We start from the raw sequence: 17,772 nt of genomic DNA, 5'->3' as shown, positions 1-17,772 counted from the left end.
AACAAAATCAAGACTTTGTAAAAGAGCATAATAGGACCCCTTTACTTTGTGTTTTGAAGATAAACTAAGGGTTTGGAATGACATGAGGGTGAATAATTAATAACAGAATTTTCATTTTTGGGTGAACTATCCCTTTAAGACCATTAAGGTTGTGGTCTATATTCTTGATCAGCTTCTACAAAGTGGTCTTGGTTTAGATATCACTGTACAGATCAAATGCATTTATCGCAAAAGAGATCCTGAGAAGCTGTTTTCTGCTCGAAATGTTATTTTGTTATACTCCCTTTTCACTGCAGTGGTGCGAAAAGCCACAACACAACTGTGTCAATACATAACCTGACTAAAGAAAACATGAGGCATCAAGTCTTTGTCTTTATGTGCTGAGGACATTACCCCACCTTAGCCACTGGCTTTTAGTTTTTGGTTCAAGATCAGCAAGTTTAGCAATCTCAGCACTGTGGTGGTGGAAGAGGGATATAAAGGGTTAGCATTCTGTTCAATATTGAAGCAGCTAACAGTTGTTTGGTCTCTGCAAATGTTCCTCTCCAGCCTCCAGAGGACAGTTCAGACCTAAAGTGCCAGCTTCACTTCGCCAAGGAGGAGTCAGCTCTCATGTGCAAGAAACTCACCAAGATGGTCAAAGACAATGAGGCCATGAGGGAGGAACTGGCAAAGTATCGTTCTTTATACGGAGAGGTTGATGCCTCACTTACTGTTGAGGAGGTTGCTGATTCTCCTCACACCCGAGAGGCTGAGGTCAAAGTCCATCTAAAACTGGTGGAAGAGGAGGCGAACCTTCTAAGCCGACGGATCGTAGAGTTGGAGGTGGAGAACCGCGGCCTTCGTGCCGAAATGGACGACATGAAGATCCAAGATTCTCCGGGTGGAGTCGGCATCACGGGTGGAGTCGGAAATCAGCTGTTGCTTTCCACATCTGAGAATGTGATGGAGCTACAGCGCCACCTACAGTTTGTGGAAGAAGAGGCGGATCTGCTTCGGCGCTCCCTGATAGAAATGGAAGAGCAGAACAAGCTCTTGATGAACGAGCTCAATCACTACAAGTCCGAGCTTCCCGCTGTCACTGAGATAGAGCCGCCTTCATCCACAACCATCACTTCACCCACAATCATTCTTGGTGGTTCTGAAGATGGAGGATCTGAACTAAACGAAGCCAGCCACAAAGAACTACATGCTGCCAGGCTTCAGATCGCAGAGCTGAATGGCAAAGTAAAAAAGCTCCAGTATGAGAACCGTGTACTTCTGTCTAACCTTCAACGGTGTGACTTGGCTTCCAACCAGGGCTCCACACGTCCAGCGCTGGAGACCGATGCTGAAGCAGGGGACTCGGCTGAGTGTATCCCCAGCCAGGCGCATCGCGAAGGCCCGGTTGGCGATGAACAGAACGATATTCTGGAGGAGAAGAATCTGAAAGTTTCAGGAACAAGTCACACTCATACAGCTCAGTGCCTCAGCATAAAAGACCTTCTCGCTATCCGTGACCAGGCGCAACTTGTTACCTCAGCCATTCAGCTTCTGACATCACCTGACCCATCTTGTATCTCACCAGATGGTGTCTATCGTAAGATTACGACAAATGAGTCTGCAGAACCGGTTCTGCTTGAGAAGAGCCAGACCGAAAACTCCACGCTGCCCCTGGTGGAGGCCCTGCATGGCAGACTGCAGTCCCTCCAGGCTCAGCTACAGGCCCTCAGTGAGAGGGTGGATGCCCTGGGGCAGCCACCAGAGAGGGAGCGTGTGGAAGGGATGTCCCTGATGCCCCTGTTGTCGGAGGCGGAAGACCCTGCAGCAAACTGCTCATGCCCTGCAGATGCTCAGTTCAACCAGAACACGACCCAACAGAAGGTATGCACAAAATCTCTTAGACAAATATTCCCTTGCATCTTTATTCTTTTCTTTTTGCTTGGAGTTTTGTCTGTTTTTACCAGCAATTTTTCTTTTTGTTGCTTTGCTTGATTAGATCATTGAGTTTGCCTTAGAAAGGTTTGCCAACCACTATAACAATGCATGCTTGTAGCGCATTATAAGGCCTCATAGTGGATAGCATTTAGGCCTCTAATGGAGTAGATCACCATTACGAACTGATCTGTGAAAGTTTTCATTTCGATTGAAGAATCCACTTATTGGTATATTTATGTCTATTTTCAAATGATACCTAACAGTATAAGTTTGTTTGTATGTTTACTAGTATAACTTGTAGAGTTTACACTTGTCTGTTTCAAGTGCATTTTGACCTTACTATTCAAGCTATCATAATAAACTGGCTAATCCATGCATGTTAGCTAATAAGTGTAAAATCATTATTTGATATTCATAGATATTTCCAAAGAAAGATAATAGCTTAGCCTCTTAAAGTCTGTATAACGGCAATTCAGAGAATTGTTTCTAAATTCATTCTTGTTAAAAAAATGTTGCTGAAAACATGTTAGAAATACTGTGTTGTTTATTAACAACTATGTTGTACTAAATTGTGGAGTTAGACTGTTAAACAGTTATTCACCATTTTTGCATTCAGGATTTTTTGGCAGGCCTGAAATTATGTCTTGATGATGTGTCATAACTAGAGCGCATTATCATCAGTGGGTCAGCTGCTTAATTCCAAATTACTGTCATTACCGCTAGTTACTACAGCCTACAATTTACTAGTGAGCTATGCCTTCGTCACGTAAATGCATATTACCTGGTTGTAGGGCTGCCCCCTTAATAGTCGACTAACCGTTAGTTGATGAGAAGAAGCTCGCTCGACCAAAATTTTATTAGTCACTTAGTTGCGGAAAAAAAAATCCATACAAAATGGCAAGGTCACGCAGTTTGTAACTGATAGATTGTTAATGGCTGGTCTATGTGGTAATACAGTACATGGTGCAGGATATCCAAATAATCTTAAATATGATTTAAATATATAAGTAGCAGCAACTTTACATGGCCACTCAATCTAATGTTAACGTATAAATATGTGCACCATTCAAGTGTTTGTGTGGAGTGTGGAAGCTGAATAGCAGAACGCTTACTGCATGACACATGGAGGCACCGGTGCGGTCAGCTGGACTTAAAATACTCTGTCATTTTTGGTCATACAGATAAGAGTTCATACATCTTTCAAATCTGTAAAGACTCTGTTTATTTCTGTGCACTCACAATAACAAGAAAAAAATGAACTGAAACTCTGTGTATACTTGCCTTACAGACATGAAAAATATATCTATAGAGAGCAAAATGTCTACTTTCTAAGGAACCAATTCAAATGGAAAACAAATATTCTCAGATTAGGAGATCTGAGCACTGTGTGTGGCAAGCTTTATGTGTGCGCTTGAGTGCTTGTTAGGCTACGCAGGCGTTTTTTTTTTTTTTTCAGAATTCAAATTTGTCTGGGTGGTTAACACATTTTTCTGTGTGTGACAAACTCAGAACACATATTCAATATTTCTTTACATGGACTTTAAAGGGTTAGTTCACTCAAAAATGAAAAGTAGTCCATAATTTACTCACTCTCCAGACATCATAGGTGTATATGACTTCCTCTTTTCAGACGAATCCATTCGGAGTTATATTAAAAATTATCCTGGCATTTCCAAGCTTTATTATTGCATGGGTGGGTGTTTCTCATCACCAGTCCAAAACAAGTCAAATAAAGTGCATCCTTCCATAATAAAAAGTGCCTTTTTGTAAGAAAAATATCCATATCTAAAACGGAATAATCACTTTAATCTAGCCTGCACTGCTTGTCGTACCTGGAAGCAGCTCCGGGTGGATGACGTAGGTCGTCGGGGTTACGCATGCATTGGTGAGTCTCGTGAAAACCAGCATTCGTTTACAGGAGCACAGGAAATAAAGTTTCCTTACTTTAGCAAAGTAAAAAATCGGAATCGAAATCCTCCGACATTTCCTTTTACGAACCCTCGTTTTGAAGTTGTGATTTCTGACCGTTGTTTTGTTTTGATCTCTCCATGATGCGTTTGCGTTCATCACTTCTGCGTGGCGCATGCGCAACATTACGTAATCCGCCTGGAGCTGCTTCCGGATTTGACCAGCTGGCACAAGCTACATTAAAGTGATTTTTATGTTTTAAATATGGATATTTTTCTTACAAAAATGCATCGATTCGCTAAAAGAGGCCTTTATTTTTAGCTACCAGCGCCGTGTGAGGCACTTTTTGGATGGATGCACTTTATTGGACTTGTTTTGGACTGATGAGGAGAAAAACCCGCCCATGCAATGATAAAGCTTGGAAATGCCAGGATGATTTTTAATATAACTCTGATTGGATTCGTCTGAAAGAAGGGAGTCATACACCTAGGATGCCTGTAGGGTAAGTAACTAATGGGCTAATTTTCACTTTTGGGTAAACTAACCCTTTAAATAAACAGGTCACCTAAAAATGAAAAGTCACTAAGTATTTGCTCATCTTTATGTCATACAAAACCTGCATAAGTTTATTTTGTCTGTGGAACATAAAGACATTTTCAAGACTGTTTCAACTGTTTTGCTCATCTAAAGATAATTAGTGGAGTCCAATACAACACTTTTGTATTAGACAGACACATTTGGAATAATCTAACAGGCATTCATTTAGGCTCCATTAGAGGCCCAACTCTTGAGATCCAATCCAGACTCTTCCTATCCTCCTTCTCTCCCTCTTTTTCCTCACTGCATGGGCACCATGACCTGTGGTCGCTGCTACATTTCTTCCTTTGTTTTTCTTCTCCTTCTTCTCCCTCTCTTTATGATTCCTTTGTTTCCCTCTACCCCATTTCCCGTTTCCTCCTCCTCCTCAAACCAAAGATGATGCTTTCACTCCTTGTTGTTTTGTTTCTTTTTGCCATTTTGTCTTATACCACAATGACCAAACTGTTTTTCCTATACATACTTTTCATCGTCTTGTGAGTTTTTATTTGCTGGTGATGTTTTATGGCTATCATTATGCCTTTTTTTCCATGATTCATTTGTCATTTTGTTTAAATGTGTCTATTCTGTCCTTACATCACTCCATTTCTTCATCATATCCTCTTGATCTCGTCCGTCTTCTATCATGCTCGTCTTTTATTGTTGTTTTTTTGTTTTCCTTCATTAACTTGCCCATGCATGCATGCAACAGCCTGACTCTAGAGACCAGCCAGACTGTGAGGTCAAAGTTCACCCGTGCAAGGCAGAGGAGGAGAGCAACAGCCACAAAGACAGCAACAAAGACGAGGAATCTGACTTAAAGGAAACAAACTCGGATCTGGTAAGGCACTAAAACATGCACACACAAAAACATTTTCACTTCTGCTAGTGTCTTACAATTGAACGCACACTGGCTGTTGATAATTGGTAAATTTCAAAAGCTCAGAAGACTTGGGCTACGGTCACACAAATCCGAGGGAATTTGGAAATTAGGGTTTAGGTAATGACTGCAAAGTCTATTAAATGGGACATTTATAGGCTCTGAAGAATATTTATGTGGTTAAAATATAAAAATACCCATGTGTTCATAAATAAAACAAGACCTGTTCACCATGCAGGGATATGAGCAAATTTAGTTCTCTCTGCCAGTGCAGTTTAGTTTTGCCCTAATCCCACTACGCTCTTACGTTACACTATATTTACCTCAGTACAGAATCTGATGTGTTTGTACAGGATGTCTTTTGAGGCTAAGGCCTACTTCTTTATTGTTTCTGGTAAATTTGGTGCAGTTTGGAAGGCCAGTGATATGTTAAGTGTGCACAAGACTTCATAAATATCTCCTGAGAAATGCATTATTTAAATTGAGGACAGTTTAAAGCTTTGACATCACGATTAAAAATATTCCACTATGCCTAGCTTTAAATCATAAAAAAGCGCATTATGTGATTTGGTGTCCCACACGCTGTGCCAAACGCCCTTGCAGCATTCCAGAGAAACCTCCAGCCATCAACAGTTTCCACCCAAACAATTTATCACCCACCACTTCCACCAACGAGCAAATGTGATTTTCACAAAGAAAAAGAGACAACTGCAATGTTGTGCCCAAGCTCTGATGTCATATTTTGAAATTTAGAGAGGGCTGATTTAATGTTAAACGGATGTTGCTAGAGTAGAAACAGACTGGGGATGCAAAACTAAAAAAAGACCTGTATGTTTAGACTGGTTTTCTCACCTAACCCTCATCGGAAGTGTTTCTTAGAGGGCTTTATATAAGTTCTTAAGTAGAACACAGGGGTCTCGAGAAACAAGTTAGTGTATTTTTAACTTAACACGATTGTGACGCAAAGGTCTTAAAAGCAGCCAAAGACACCCATCTGCAAGTGTATGCCTGTTGCTGACTTATTTTTAGCAGCAGTGCTTTAAATCTATCCCATTTAAACACCACAACTACTTATCAAGACAAAATCTGTAAGAAAATATATGTTTTTGACTATACTAGGCTTTGTTCTAATCTACTGTCATACAGAAAGATAGGGCTGCCCTTGATTGAAGATTTTTCTGGTCGACTACTCATTCATTTTAAGCATTAGTCAACTATTAGTCGCACTATTTATAAACCATATAAATCATAATAATGAGTCTTTAATTGCCTAAGCGCTCAAGCGCACGCACTGATAAACTAGTGCTTTCTTTGTTTCCGTCTTAAAAGATGAATTTGCGACACTCGTCATCTCCGCAAAAGTGATGCGCCTGTATGCATGTTTCATATGGATTACATAGTCTGAGAATATTAGTTTTCTGTTTGAATTGGTTCATTTAAAAATACATTTCACTCTCTATAGATATATTTTTCATGTCTGTAAGGCAAGAAAAAAAAGCGTTTTGAAGTGACGCGCTCAAGTTCACAGAGGTCGAGGCGGCAGAAAGCGTATGCTGTTTGCTTTCTATATTTTACAAAAGCACAACGTTTCGTTGTTATTGCGAGTGCACACAAATAAACACAGAGTCTCACAGATTCAAAAGATGTATTACTCTTATCTGTATGACCAAAAATGATGGAGCATTTTAAGAGCAAGTGACCGCACCGGCGCCTCCATCTGTCATGCAGTGAGCATGCTACTGTTCATCTTTCACACTCCGCACAGACACTTCAATAGCGGACATTTTTCCAGGTTAACATTAGATTGAGCTGCCATGTAAAGTTGCTACTACTTACATAGTACATATTTTAGATGAAAAGGCATATTTGAAGTCGATGAATGATAGGTGAGCATTTGGATGTCCTGCTTGATGTACTATATTACCACATAGACCGGCCGTTAACGATTTGTCCGTCACGGACTGCGTGACTTCGCAACTTCCTGTGGATTTATTTTCTGCAATTAAGCGACTAATAAAATTCTGGTCAACCAAGCCTCTTCTCGTCGACTATTAGGGGGCAGCCTACAAATAATACAGACTGTGTCTTCTGCAAACCTGATATCATGATCAGACAAGATTTGAATCTAATTTGATGTGATTATTTTTTTTCCACTGTAGCACAGAAACATTTTGACATTTGGTGTACAAGGCAGCAAGTTTTGCCATTTGTTCCAGTTATTTGTATTACAAATGTTGTGCAGCTACAGCATTTACCAATTACTTGCATTCTCTCTCTTTCTCTCTGTTTTCATGTTGTTCTCTAGCTGACAGAGCAGGTTGGCGAGCTGCACGCTCTGTTGTCTGAGGCGAGAGAGAAAGCTCAGGGAGCGCAAGAAGCGCTGTCACAGGAGAGACAGGCACGCCACCACGACACGCATAAAATCTCTCAGGTGCAAACACTGAACACTTCATAAAGTGAAACCTTAACCCTAAAATCTGGTGACAGACCTGCATCCAGACATCGTTCTTCTCAAGTTCTTAATTTTAATGTCTCCTTCTAGCTTCAGGAGGAGCATCAGAAGGCTCTCCTCCGCCGGGACTTCCAGCTGCAGAGTCTGAGTCTACAGACGCGCCTACAGCAGAAGCTGTGGAGTCAGGAGAGAAACCTGCTGGTGCAGGAGTCTCAGCAGCTCAAAGAGAGCCTGCTCCTCATCAGCCTCAAGCTGCGCTGGCTGCTCAAACAGTGGAGACTCGGCAAGAAACTTGACACCGAGAGCAAGGATATCCTAGAGGTGAATTCACTAGGAATGAATTGTGCATGCTGAATGCAGGTGTATGTGCACATTCTGTTTGCATTGTTTTATCACCTGATTCATTGAAGGAATTATGCAAATTGGCAAACAGTTCAAACATGCTCACAAAGTCGGAGTGCAATCAGCATTGCACAATTCCTTCACATTTGGAGCCTGATTAACTGGATTGTGGGTGGTTAGTGAATAAAATTGATCAGTAAAGTCATTTATAATGTTATAAGAGATTTCTGTTTCAACTTTCAATTAAATGCAGTTCTTTTAAACTTTTTATTGATCAAAAAATCCTTAAAAATGTGTCAAGGTTTCCACAGAAACACAGAACTGTTTCAGAACCAATAATAAGGAATGTTTCTTGAACAGCGAATCAGCATATTAGAATGATTTCTGAAGAATCATGTGACACTGAAGACTGGAGTAATGATGCTGAAAATTTAGGAATAAATTACATTTTAAAATAAATTAAAACAGGAAACTAATTAAACTGTAATAATATTACACAATATTACTGCATTTTAAGCAAATAAATGCATACAAAATCTTACCAATAGCAAACATTTTGAATCGTAGTGTACTTTGTATATATCACTGAAGTCCTGATATGTTTTTCCAGGTTAACAGTGTGAAAGATCTCCGTATCCTGCTTGAGGAAGATGGCCTGTCTTCCCACTATGGAGACAACAAGATGTCAGCTGCTGAGGAGCAGCCACTCAATCCTACACCCAAAGAGCACAGCCTGGCAGAGAAAAGCTCCCCACAGGTGGTTTAAAAAACTTATGCAGGACACCAACATGCTTTACATTTGGATTTCATTATAGTCAAGGCTTCATGGCTATGTAAATATAACTTAAATTCAATATCCTGTTGCCCTCAGCAGCCTAGTGGATTCGGCAGTACTCTCTCAGACTTGAAGGTGGCGCTACAGGACCTGAGCGCTGAGCTGCGCGAGGAGCGCCAGAGTTCACAGGAGTTAACGCAGCAGTTTGCCCGTGCTAAAGCATCATGGGAAGTTGAACGGATGGAACTCAAGAGCATCATCACTCAGGTGAGTCGCAGGACGGTCCAGATGGATCAGACACAGGGTTGCCAGGTTTTCACAACAAAACTCCAAATGCTACTCAAAACTAGCCTAAAACTAGCCCAATTGCATTTCGAGTGGGGGTCCCCTGTTAAAAGTTGCATTCTGGGGGATAAAACACACATTTCTTTTCAGGGTTCCCCTGGTAAATTCACATTTTAGGGGCTAAATATGATGTTACTGGGGTCAGTTCAACCCATGGCAACAGTGTTAAAGTGGCCCGATTCTGCGGGAAAACCGCAGACTTGGCAACACTGATCAGACAACTTAACTGTTAGGACAGGGAGTAAATGTTGGACCTCAGCTTCACCTGGCTGAATTTATAACTTGTCTTTACTATAATTCAAGTGCCAAGATTTGTTCCTAAAGAACGTGATGTTTTCATTTTACATTGTAAATGTCTGAAAATACAGTTTGTTCCCTGCTTTGCAGTTTGAAACTTTGTCATTAAAGCATAAAGTGACTTTTAAATCAATATATTCCTGTAGCCAACAGTAAATGGCATGCATAGATCAATCTATGCCAGCAGGATTGTGGACAATTAATGTAAACTTAAAGGGATAGTTCACCCAAAAATTTAAATTCTGTCATTAATTATTCACCGTCATCCATCACCATCATCTTTGGAACACAAATTAAGATATTTTTAATGAAATCCAAGGGGTTTCTGATCCTGCATAGACAGCAACACAATTACCACGTTTAAAAGAGAAGTCCACTTCCAGAACAGCAATTTACAAATAATTTACTCACCCCCTTGTTATCCAAGATGTTTATGTCTTTCTTTCTTCAGTCGTAAAGAAATTATGTTTTTTGAGGAAAACATTTCAGCATTTTTCTTCATATAATGGACTGATATGGTGCCCCAATTTTGAACTTCCAAAATGCAGTTTAAATGCGGCTTCAAACGATCCCAAATGTGGTTGTAAACATTTCCAACTGAGGAAGAAGGGTCTTATCTAGCGAAACGATCGGTGATTTTCATTTAAAAAAATACAATTTACATACTTTTTAATGCCAAACACTCATCTTGTCTTACTCTGCTTGGACTGTTTTTGTTCCGGTTCATGACCGTTAGGGTATGTCGAAAAAAACTCCCATCTCATGTTCTCCCTCAACTTCGAAATCATCCTATATTGCTGTTTTACCTTTTTTGTTAAGGGTGTTTGATCTTCTTTGCATGTTCACGTTGCAAAGACTGGGTCGGTACTTCTGCAGTGATGTAGGATGATTTTGAAATTATTTTTGAAGTTGAGGGAGAAAATACGATTGGAGTTTTTCGACATACCCTAACTGTCCTGAGCCAGAATACACAGAGTTCAGGGAGAGAAAGGCAAGACGAGCGTTTGAGATTAAAAAGTATTTAAATTGTATTTTTTAAATGGAATTGACAGATTATTTTGTTAGATAAGACCCTTCTTCTTTGGCTGGGATCGCTTACAACCGCATTTGGGATCGTTTGAAGACGCATTTAAACTGGTTTTTGGAAGTTCAAAATCTGGGGCACCATGGTAGTCCATTATATGGAGAAAAAATGCAGAAATGTTTTCCTCAAAAACATAATTTCTTTACGACTGAAGAAAGAAAGACATGAACATCTTGGATGACAAGGGGGTGAGTACATTATATGTGAATCTTCGTTTTAGAAGTGGACTTCTCCTTTAAGGCCCAAAAAGGTAATAAGGACATTGTTAGAACAGTCCATGAGACATCAGTGGTTCAACAGTTATTTTATGAAGCTACGAGAATATTTTTTGTGCGCAAAGAAAACATGAGAGTACAATGACTCTCTATGAAGACTGACGCAGAAGAGAAGAAATTGTTCAAGAAAGTCATTATTTTTGTTTTCTTTGAACAAAACTTAACTAATATATGGCCAAAAAAAGATATCTTTAAATATCTGTAATCTCTCTTTCAAGGATGCTCCTATTATAGATTTACAGCACAATATTTTATTCATGAAGTCATTTTCTGTTTGATTCAAAGAAGTACTGTGCAGAGACAGTATGTAGTACTTTGTCGAGTGTGAAAATTCTCTGTTAAATACGTTGTGGCTTGTAACACAATAAAATCTGAAAGAGTCCATAGAGGTGAATCATTTTATAGGTGCTTTGCACTGTAGGTGTAAAGTAATTACTTTAGCATTGATCTCAGTGGATAATTTAACTCCTGCACTCAGGGCCATTGTCATTGATTTAACATACACAGATTACAGTAATTCCTCTTGGGAGATTCATTCTGGAAACCTCTGGCAGAAGAGCTTTTGAACACTAAAGCCAGATACATTTATTGCGATCAGTTTGCTGTCACACAGGCTGAAAAGTTGTTGGATGTGGCCTGTAATTTTGTTATTTGATCTGGTGTTGGTTAGGACATGGAGCGGTAGTCTGGGAAGAGAGCTGTGAGCCATCTGCAGTGTGTCAGCAGCAATGTGGCATTTCACTGGGGGGGCGAGAGGGAGTGTGTGTGCTCATAGGCTTGTTTCTGGGCATGATGGTGAAGGATGAGTTTAATATCTTTGCTCTGAGATGCATTCATGACTGCAGTCTTCTTAATAGCTTAATTAATGAGTTGGGGGAGGAAGAGGACACAGTTTGTGAATCAGTCTGATAAACTACAGATGAGGACTACAGATGAGAAACAAATATGTGACGCTGAACCACAAAACCAGTCATAAGTAGCACGGGTATATTCGTAGCAGTAGCCAAACATACATTGTATGGGTCAAAATGATCGATTTTTCTTTTATGCCAAAAGTCATTAGGATATTAAGTAAAGATCATTTTCAATGAAGATATTTTGTACATTTTCTACCGTAAATATATCAAAACTTAATTTTTGATTAGTAATATGCATTGCTAAGAACTTCATTTGGACAACTTTAAAGGCGACTTTCTTAAAATTTAGATTTTTTTTGCACCCTCAGATTCCAGATTTTTCAGATAGTTGTATTTTGGCCTATTTGTATATTGTCCTATCCTAACAATGGAAAGCTTATTTATTAGCTTTCAGATGATGTATAAATCTCAATTTTAAAAAATTGTCCCCTAAGACTGGTTTTGTGGTCCAGGGTCACAAATGGAATGAAGTAGTGATGCAATGAAGTTTGACAATGATGGAAAATGTCACATTTTGACTGTCAGTATCTATTTCATGCATTCAATGTGGATAATCTACAACAGGTAAACCTGTCAGCTAGTAGACGCCAGGGCTATGTTGACGTTTTTATTAGATATTCATTTTGATGGATCAAGATTTTTATTCTTTGCTGTTTTCAGTTGATGCATAAACAAAACTTCATTAAACATTATCTGTAGACTGCATACCATCTAAAAATCATAATAAACATTGTGATTTTTTTTTACGTCTGATATAAAACAAAGTTTCAGCTTACAAATTTGACAATAACAAAATTCAAACAATAAACGCCATTTTGATGCTCTTTAAAGTGGCATGACAAATCGCTGTATCTGCCTCAGTTCAGGCGGCACGTGAACTGATCTTCTCTTGCTCTTTACTACTAGTTATAGCACAAAATAAACATGAATGAATATCAGAATGCTTGCTGAAAAAATTCAGTAAAGCTTAAAGGAACACACCACTATTTTAGAAAATAGGTTTATTTTTCAACTCCCCTAGAGTTAAACAATTGAGTTTGGCAGTAGCACTTTTAGCATAGCTTAGCATAGATCATTGAATATGATTAGTCAGTTAGCATCTCATTCAAAAATGATCAAAGAGTTTAAATCATATTTAAATCTTGACTCTTCTGCAGTTACATCGTGTAGGCTGACGGAAAATAACAAGTTGGGAATTTCTAGGCCGATATGGCAAGGAACTATGTTATTCCGGCGTAATAATCAAGGAACGTTGCTGCCTTACCATGGGTGCAGCAGGCGCAATGATATTATGCAGCGCCTGAAAATAGTCTCCCTGTGCAAGCAGGTGGTCACGTTGGTTATGTTGGCGGAAGTTATTTTGAATGAGAGTTTTTTTTTATTTTCTGTTGGTCTTAGTACATGATGTAACTACAGAAAAGTCAAATTTTAAATAGGAAAAATATCAAAACTCTTTGATCACTTTTGAGCAAGATGCTAACGGTCTAATCAGATTCAAAGATCTGTGCTAAGCTATGCTAAAAGTGCTATCGCCAGACCCATAGATCAGCTGAATGAATTCGAAAATGGTAAAACTCAACTGTTTAACTCTAGGGGAGTTGGAAAATGAGTCTATTTTCAAAAATAGTAGCATGTTCCTTTAATTGGTGTTTCAAGCATGGAAAGACATCAATAAAACTGCTTGTGTCACTATGTCACGTAATGTTATATTTACTTTAAGTGAGTAATTTAATGACAAGAAATAAAAAAATATTTAGCTAGAAAAATTTTAAGACGAGCATTTTGTCAGATATATGCACTGTATTACATATTCATTACATTTTTACTGAGCATGCTGTCTTTAATTAAAAAAGTCTGACATGAAAACAGGTATATTTATTATGTATATATAAAAACACAAACATGCATGAATATATTTAAGAAAAATATGTTATGTTTATATATTAAATAAATTTATATAAAATATAAATTACACAAATATAAATGTAAATACATGTAAATTTTTTTCAAAATATATACTGTATGTGTGTGTCTTTATATATAATAAATATACACTGTACACACACATATTATGTACACAAAAGCACTAAATACAGGGTATTACAGTCACCATTTAAATGTTTATATTTCAACAACAAAATGAAATGGAAACATTTATGTAATTAAAAAAGCCGATATAAAACTACAAGTTAAATGTATCTCTGTGTTGATCATAAATAAATGTGATTAATTAATTTTTTATTAAATAAACTTTAGTTGGTGTGCCATCTTTTAGTGTTAAAATACATATACAAATACATGAATGTGCAGAGACAATAAAAGTAAGCCAATGACAGTACAACCAATGTGTGTTTTTCAATGGCTGATACATCAAAATTATATCTAAAGAGCAGGTAGTATGTCAATATGACTAGTAAAAAGACCACTGTAATCATAATAAAGTGGTGCATGCATTTTAGACTACATTTACTTAAAAATAGTAACAAATAATGCAGTAGAACACGAGGAGTGTCCGGGAAACCTATTTGGATAGATTATTGTTGCTAATCTGTTTGGTGCTGCTAATGGAGCAGAAACTGCACTGCAGCTTTAAGTCAAGTGTGTTTACTTTGTAGATGCCTTAATCAGTGCGTAGAAAGCCAGGGCATGCAATCAGCTGTGTTTAGATTAGCTAAAATACTCACTCTCCTCCCTTTATTGTTGAAAAGGTTACAGAACAAAAAATAAGCACACATACCAAAGATTGCACCGAAAGCAATATGCTCTCCCGAGAACCTAATGACACAATACTGCCACTTTCACCATTATTGCTCTAATAGGTCAATATTACAAGGCTCCCTTCCTCCTTGCCACTCCTCCTTTTTATCTGGACTTGCTTTGTTTTTCTAAGACTGTGTGGTTCAGAGAATAAGTCAAGGGATAAAGCAAAGAATGGGAGAGGTGGGATTTGACAGACTAGTATTAGCTGTAGCCTCTGTGGCACTAATAGCAACCTGTCAGAGAAAATGATTTATCACTGCATTAACAAGACAGGTTATTGATACCAGTAATGTTGTTAGTTTAATGCTATAAGGTCCTTTGTTAATGCGGCACATTGCCACCTATTATTAATGAGTCAAAAGTGATTAAAATAAATTACAATCAACAGTCTAACAGAAATGAATTCTGGATCATTCTTCTTTCTTCTAATCATTATGGTTTATGAGGAGGTATCTGGAACAAATATCTTTTACCCTCTTTAATAAACCACATCAACCCATTAACCTCTTATTGCCATCCAAAGGAAAACTCATTAGGCATTAACACCATGAGAAGCTAGTCACTGATTGTCTGATGAGTTCCCAGCAGGCTGTGTGTTTTAATAACCTGACTCGCATACGCTCGCAAAATTTATGAGTTCTCAAGATTTGCAGCTCCAACTGAGAGAGCAGAAGGAATTTAAATGAGGATGGGGGATAAAGAGTAGGCTGGTTTCATAATTACTATTGCTGGAAATGTAATACAAAATATAACCAAATATCACAACAATCTAATTGGCTGAGCCATGTTTGAAGTAGTTGTAAAACAGCCAATACGTTGTATAGAGGCACTACTTGGCAGAATAAATTTCTATTTTGTTTATTTTTAATAATACAGTTGAGGTCAAAAGTTTACATACACCTTGCAGAATTTGCAAAATGTTAATTATTTTACTAAAAAAAAGAGGGATTATACAAAATGCATTTTATTTTTTATTTAGTACTAAGCTGAATAAGATATTTCACATAAAAGATGTATAGTCCACAGGTCCCACAAGTTCAGTTTTTTTCAGCATTTTGGGGGTTCTGAACCCTTTCCAACAATGGCTGTATGATTTTGAGATCCAATTTGAAGATCAGGAAAAAACTGAACTTGTTTTGCCTTCTGGGAAACATGTTAGTATCTTCTGTAGCTTCTGAAGGGCAGTACTAAATGAAAAAATACAATATTTAGACAAAATTAGAAAAATGTACACATTTTCATTTTGTTCAAAAGTTTTCACCCCTGGCTCTTAATGCATCATTTTTCCTTCTGAAGCATTTGAACCTTCTGTAATAGTTGCACATGAGTGCCTCAGTTGTCCTCAGTGTGAAAAGATGGCTCTCAAAATCATACAGTCATTGTTGGAAAGGGTTCAAATACACAAAAATTCTGAAAAACCAAAGAATTTTTGGGACATAAAGGATTTTTTCTGAAGAGCAGCGGGCAGTTTAACTGTTCAGGACAAACAAGGGACTCATGAACAACTATCACCAAACAAAAAAACACAGCTGTGGATCGTTCAGGCAACAACACAGTATTAAAAAAAATCAAGTGTATGTAAACTTTTGAACTGGGTCATTTTTTTAAAAATAAATTATTATTTTATCTTTTGGACTATATGTAAACATCTTTTATGTGAAATATCTTATTCAGGTCAGTACTACATAAAAAATAACATGCATTTTGTATAATCCCTCTTGTTTTGGTAAAATAATTAACATTTTGTAGATTCTGCAAGGTGTATATAAATTTTGACCTCAACTGTAAATGTAATTATTCTTTTTATTCATTTTAAGCATATTAAAAGGAATAGTTCACCCAAAAATTCCTCAGGTGATGAGGAGTTGTAAATGAGTTTGTTCATCAGAACTGATTTGGAGAAATTTAGCATTACATTAACTTAAAATAGTTGTTTCTGGTTGGTTTCTTACAAACACCTTTTCACTTCATAAAATTGCAATTGATGGTCTGTAGTTTTGTGGATTATTGTGATGTTTTTATGAGCTGTTGGGCCTCTTATTCTGATGGCACCCATTCACTACATTAGTGAATAAGTCACGTAATGCTACATTTCTTAGAATCTGTATCAATGTAGAAACTAACTCATCTACATGTTGGATGGCCTAAGGGTGAGTAAATTTGCATTTTGAACTACTTATTTAATTGCACTTTTATCTGCTTATTTAATTGGCGTAGGGCAAATATCTATAAAATGCCATGTCTGGATGGTGCAGCTGTTAGCATCTGACTGCAGATGCTTACTGTGTATTATGGGGCTGTTTCTATGGTTGCTCTTCCACTTTTGAAAACATCAAGCGTTCTATTTTTATCTCACCATCTCATTTTGTATTTTATTTTTGTCATCAGCTGGAGGGGAAAATGGGGAAGGCATCTGTTGCTGTTGGTGAAAAGGATTCTCCAGACCTCAAGGGGGCACTAAAAAAGGAGCGAGAAGAGCATCAACACCTGTTGGCAGACTCTTACGCTGCTGTGATGGACCTCACGAAACAACTGCAGATCGGCGAGAAGAACTGGAGCCGAGAGAGGCTAGAGCTTCTGGAGCACTTCAACCAAGAAAGAAGTCAATGGGAACAGCATTTACGAGAAGCTCAGAGCAAAGGCACACAGGTCAGATGTCATATGGGTTTAAGTGTTTGTTCACTCAAAAATGAAAAATCTGTCTTTATTTACCTTAATGTTCCAAAAGACTGTGGTTGTTGCTTTTAAGTTTCAGGAGATACAAAAACACCAAAAAGTGGCCCAGAAGACTCATGAACTAAGTCTACTGTATATTTAAAAAAAACCTAGAACCTAGAACTTGGTGTGGGTGAGGAAATTATGAGAGAATTTTTATTTTTGGGTGAACAGTAACTTTTATGGTCAAGTTTAAAGTGCATTACAAGGCCTTGGAAGCTTTGTTGTGTATTACCAAATCTTGCTCCCCTGCTTTGATGTTTGTTCTTTCAAGTTTTTCTGAGCCCTTTTAATCTGTTGTTTTATTTGAGTCTGTGTGGATGTCATCATGACATATTTTGCACATTTTATCCCCACACTTCCTTCGCTGACTTAGGGCTCCCCTCACATAATGGGCGGATATGACAGTATCTTTAAACATTTCCGCAGAGCGCCTGCAGACAGGCTCTCAGCATGTTGCATCACTTATCTGGAACTGCTGGTTTTGCATATCCATGTGGCTGTGCACAGTGTGCGTAGTCCAACTGGA

The 17,772-nt window shown here is 38.1% G+C and overlaps 1 protein-coding gene across 2 annotated transcripts in view; it reads left to right on the top strand.

The window, feature by feature from the left end:
- The window catches only part of soga1 (suppressor of glucose, autophagy associated 1), a 67,197-nt gene that overhangs the window by 41,788 nt on the left and 7,637 nt on the right, over positions 1-17,772 (top strand). The window contains exons 5-11 of one of the 2 annotated variants that reach the window (XM_051096364.1): positions 550-1,863; positions 5,114-5,242; positions 7,587-7,712; positions 7,824-8,054; positions 8,686-8,832; positions 8,950-9,117; positions 16,917-17,177. In XM_051096364.1, coding sequence (XP_050952321.1) covers positions 550-1,863; positions 5,114-5,242; positions 7,587-7,712; positions 7,824-8,054; positions 8,686-8,832; positions 8,950-9,117; positions 16,917-17,177 — 2,376 coding nt within the window. Of the gene's footprint in view, positions 1-549; positions 1,864-5,113; positions 5,243-7,586; positions 7,713-7,823; positions 8,055-8,685; positions 8,833-8,946; positions 9,118-16,916; positions 17,178-17,772 lie in introns of both variants that reach the window. The other variant, XM_051096363.1, reaches the window with a different exon arrangement.

The sequence above is a fragment of the Labeo rohita genome, chromosome 23 (genome assembly GCF_022985175.1).
Source record: "Labeo rohita strain BAU-BD-2019 chromosome 23, IGBB_LRoh.1.0, whole genome shotgun sequence".
Lineage (NCBI taxonomy): Eukaryota > Metazoa > Chordata > Actinopteri > Cypriniformes > Cyprinidae > Labeo > Labeo rohita.
Note: the sequence above shows the minus strand (reverse complement) of the source record. Positions and strands in the feature narration are given on the sequence as shown.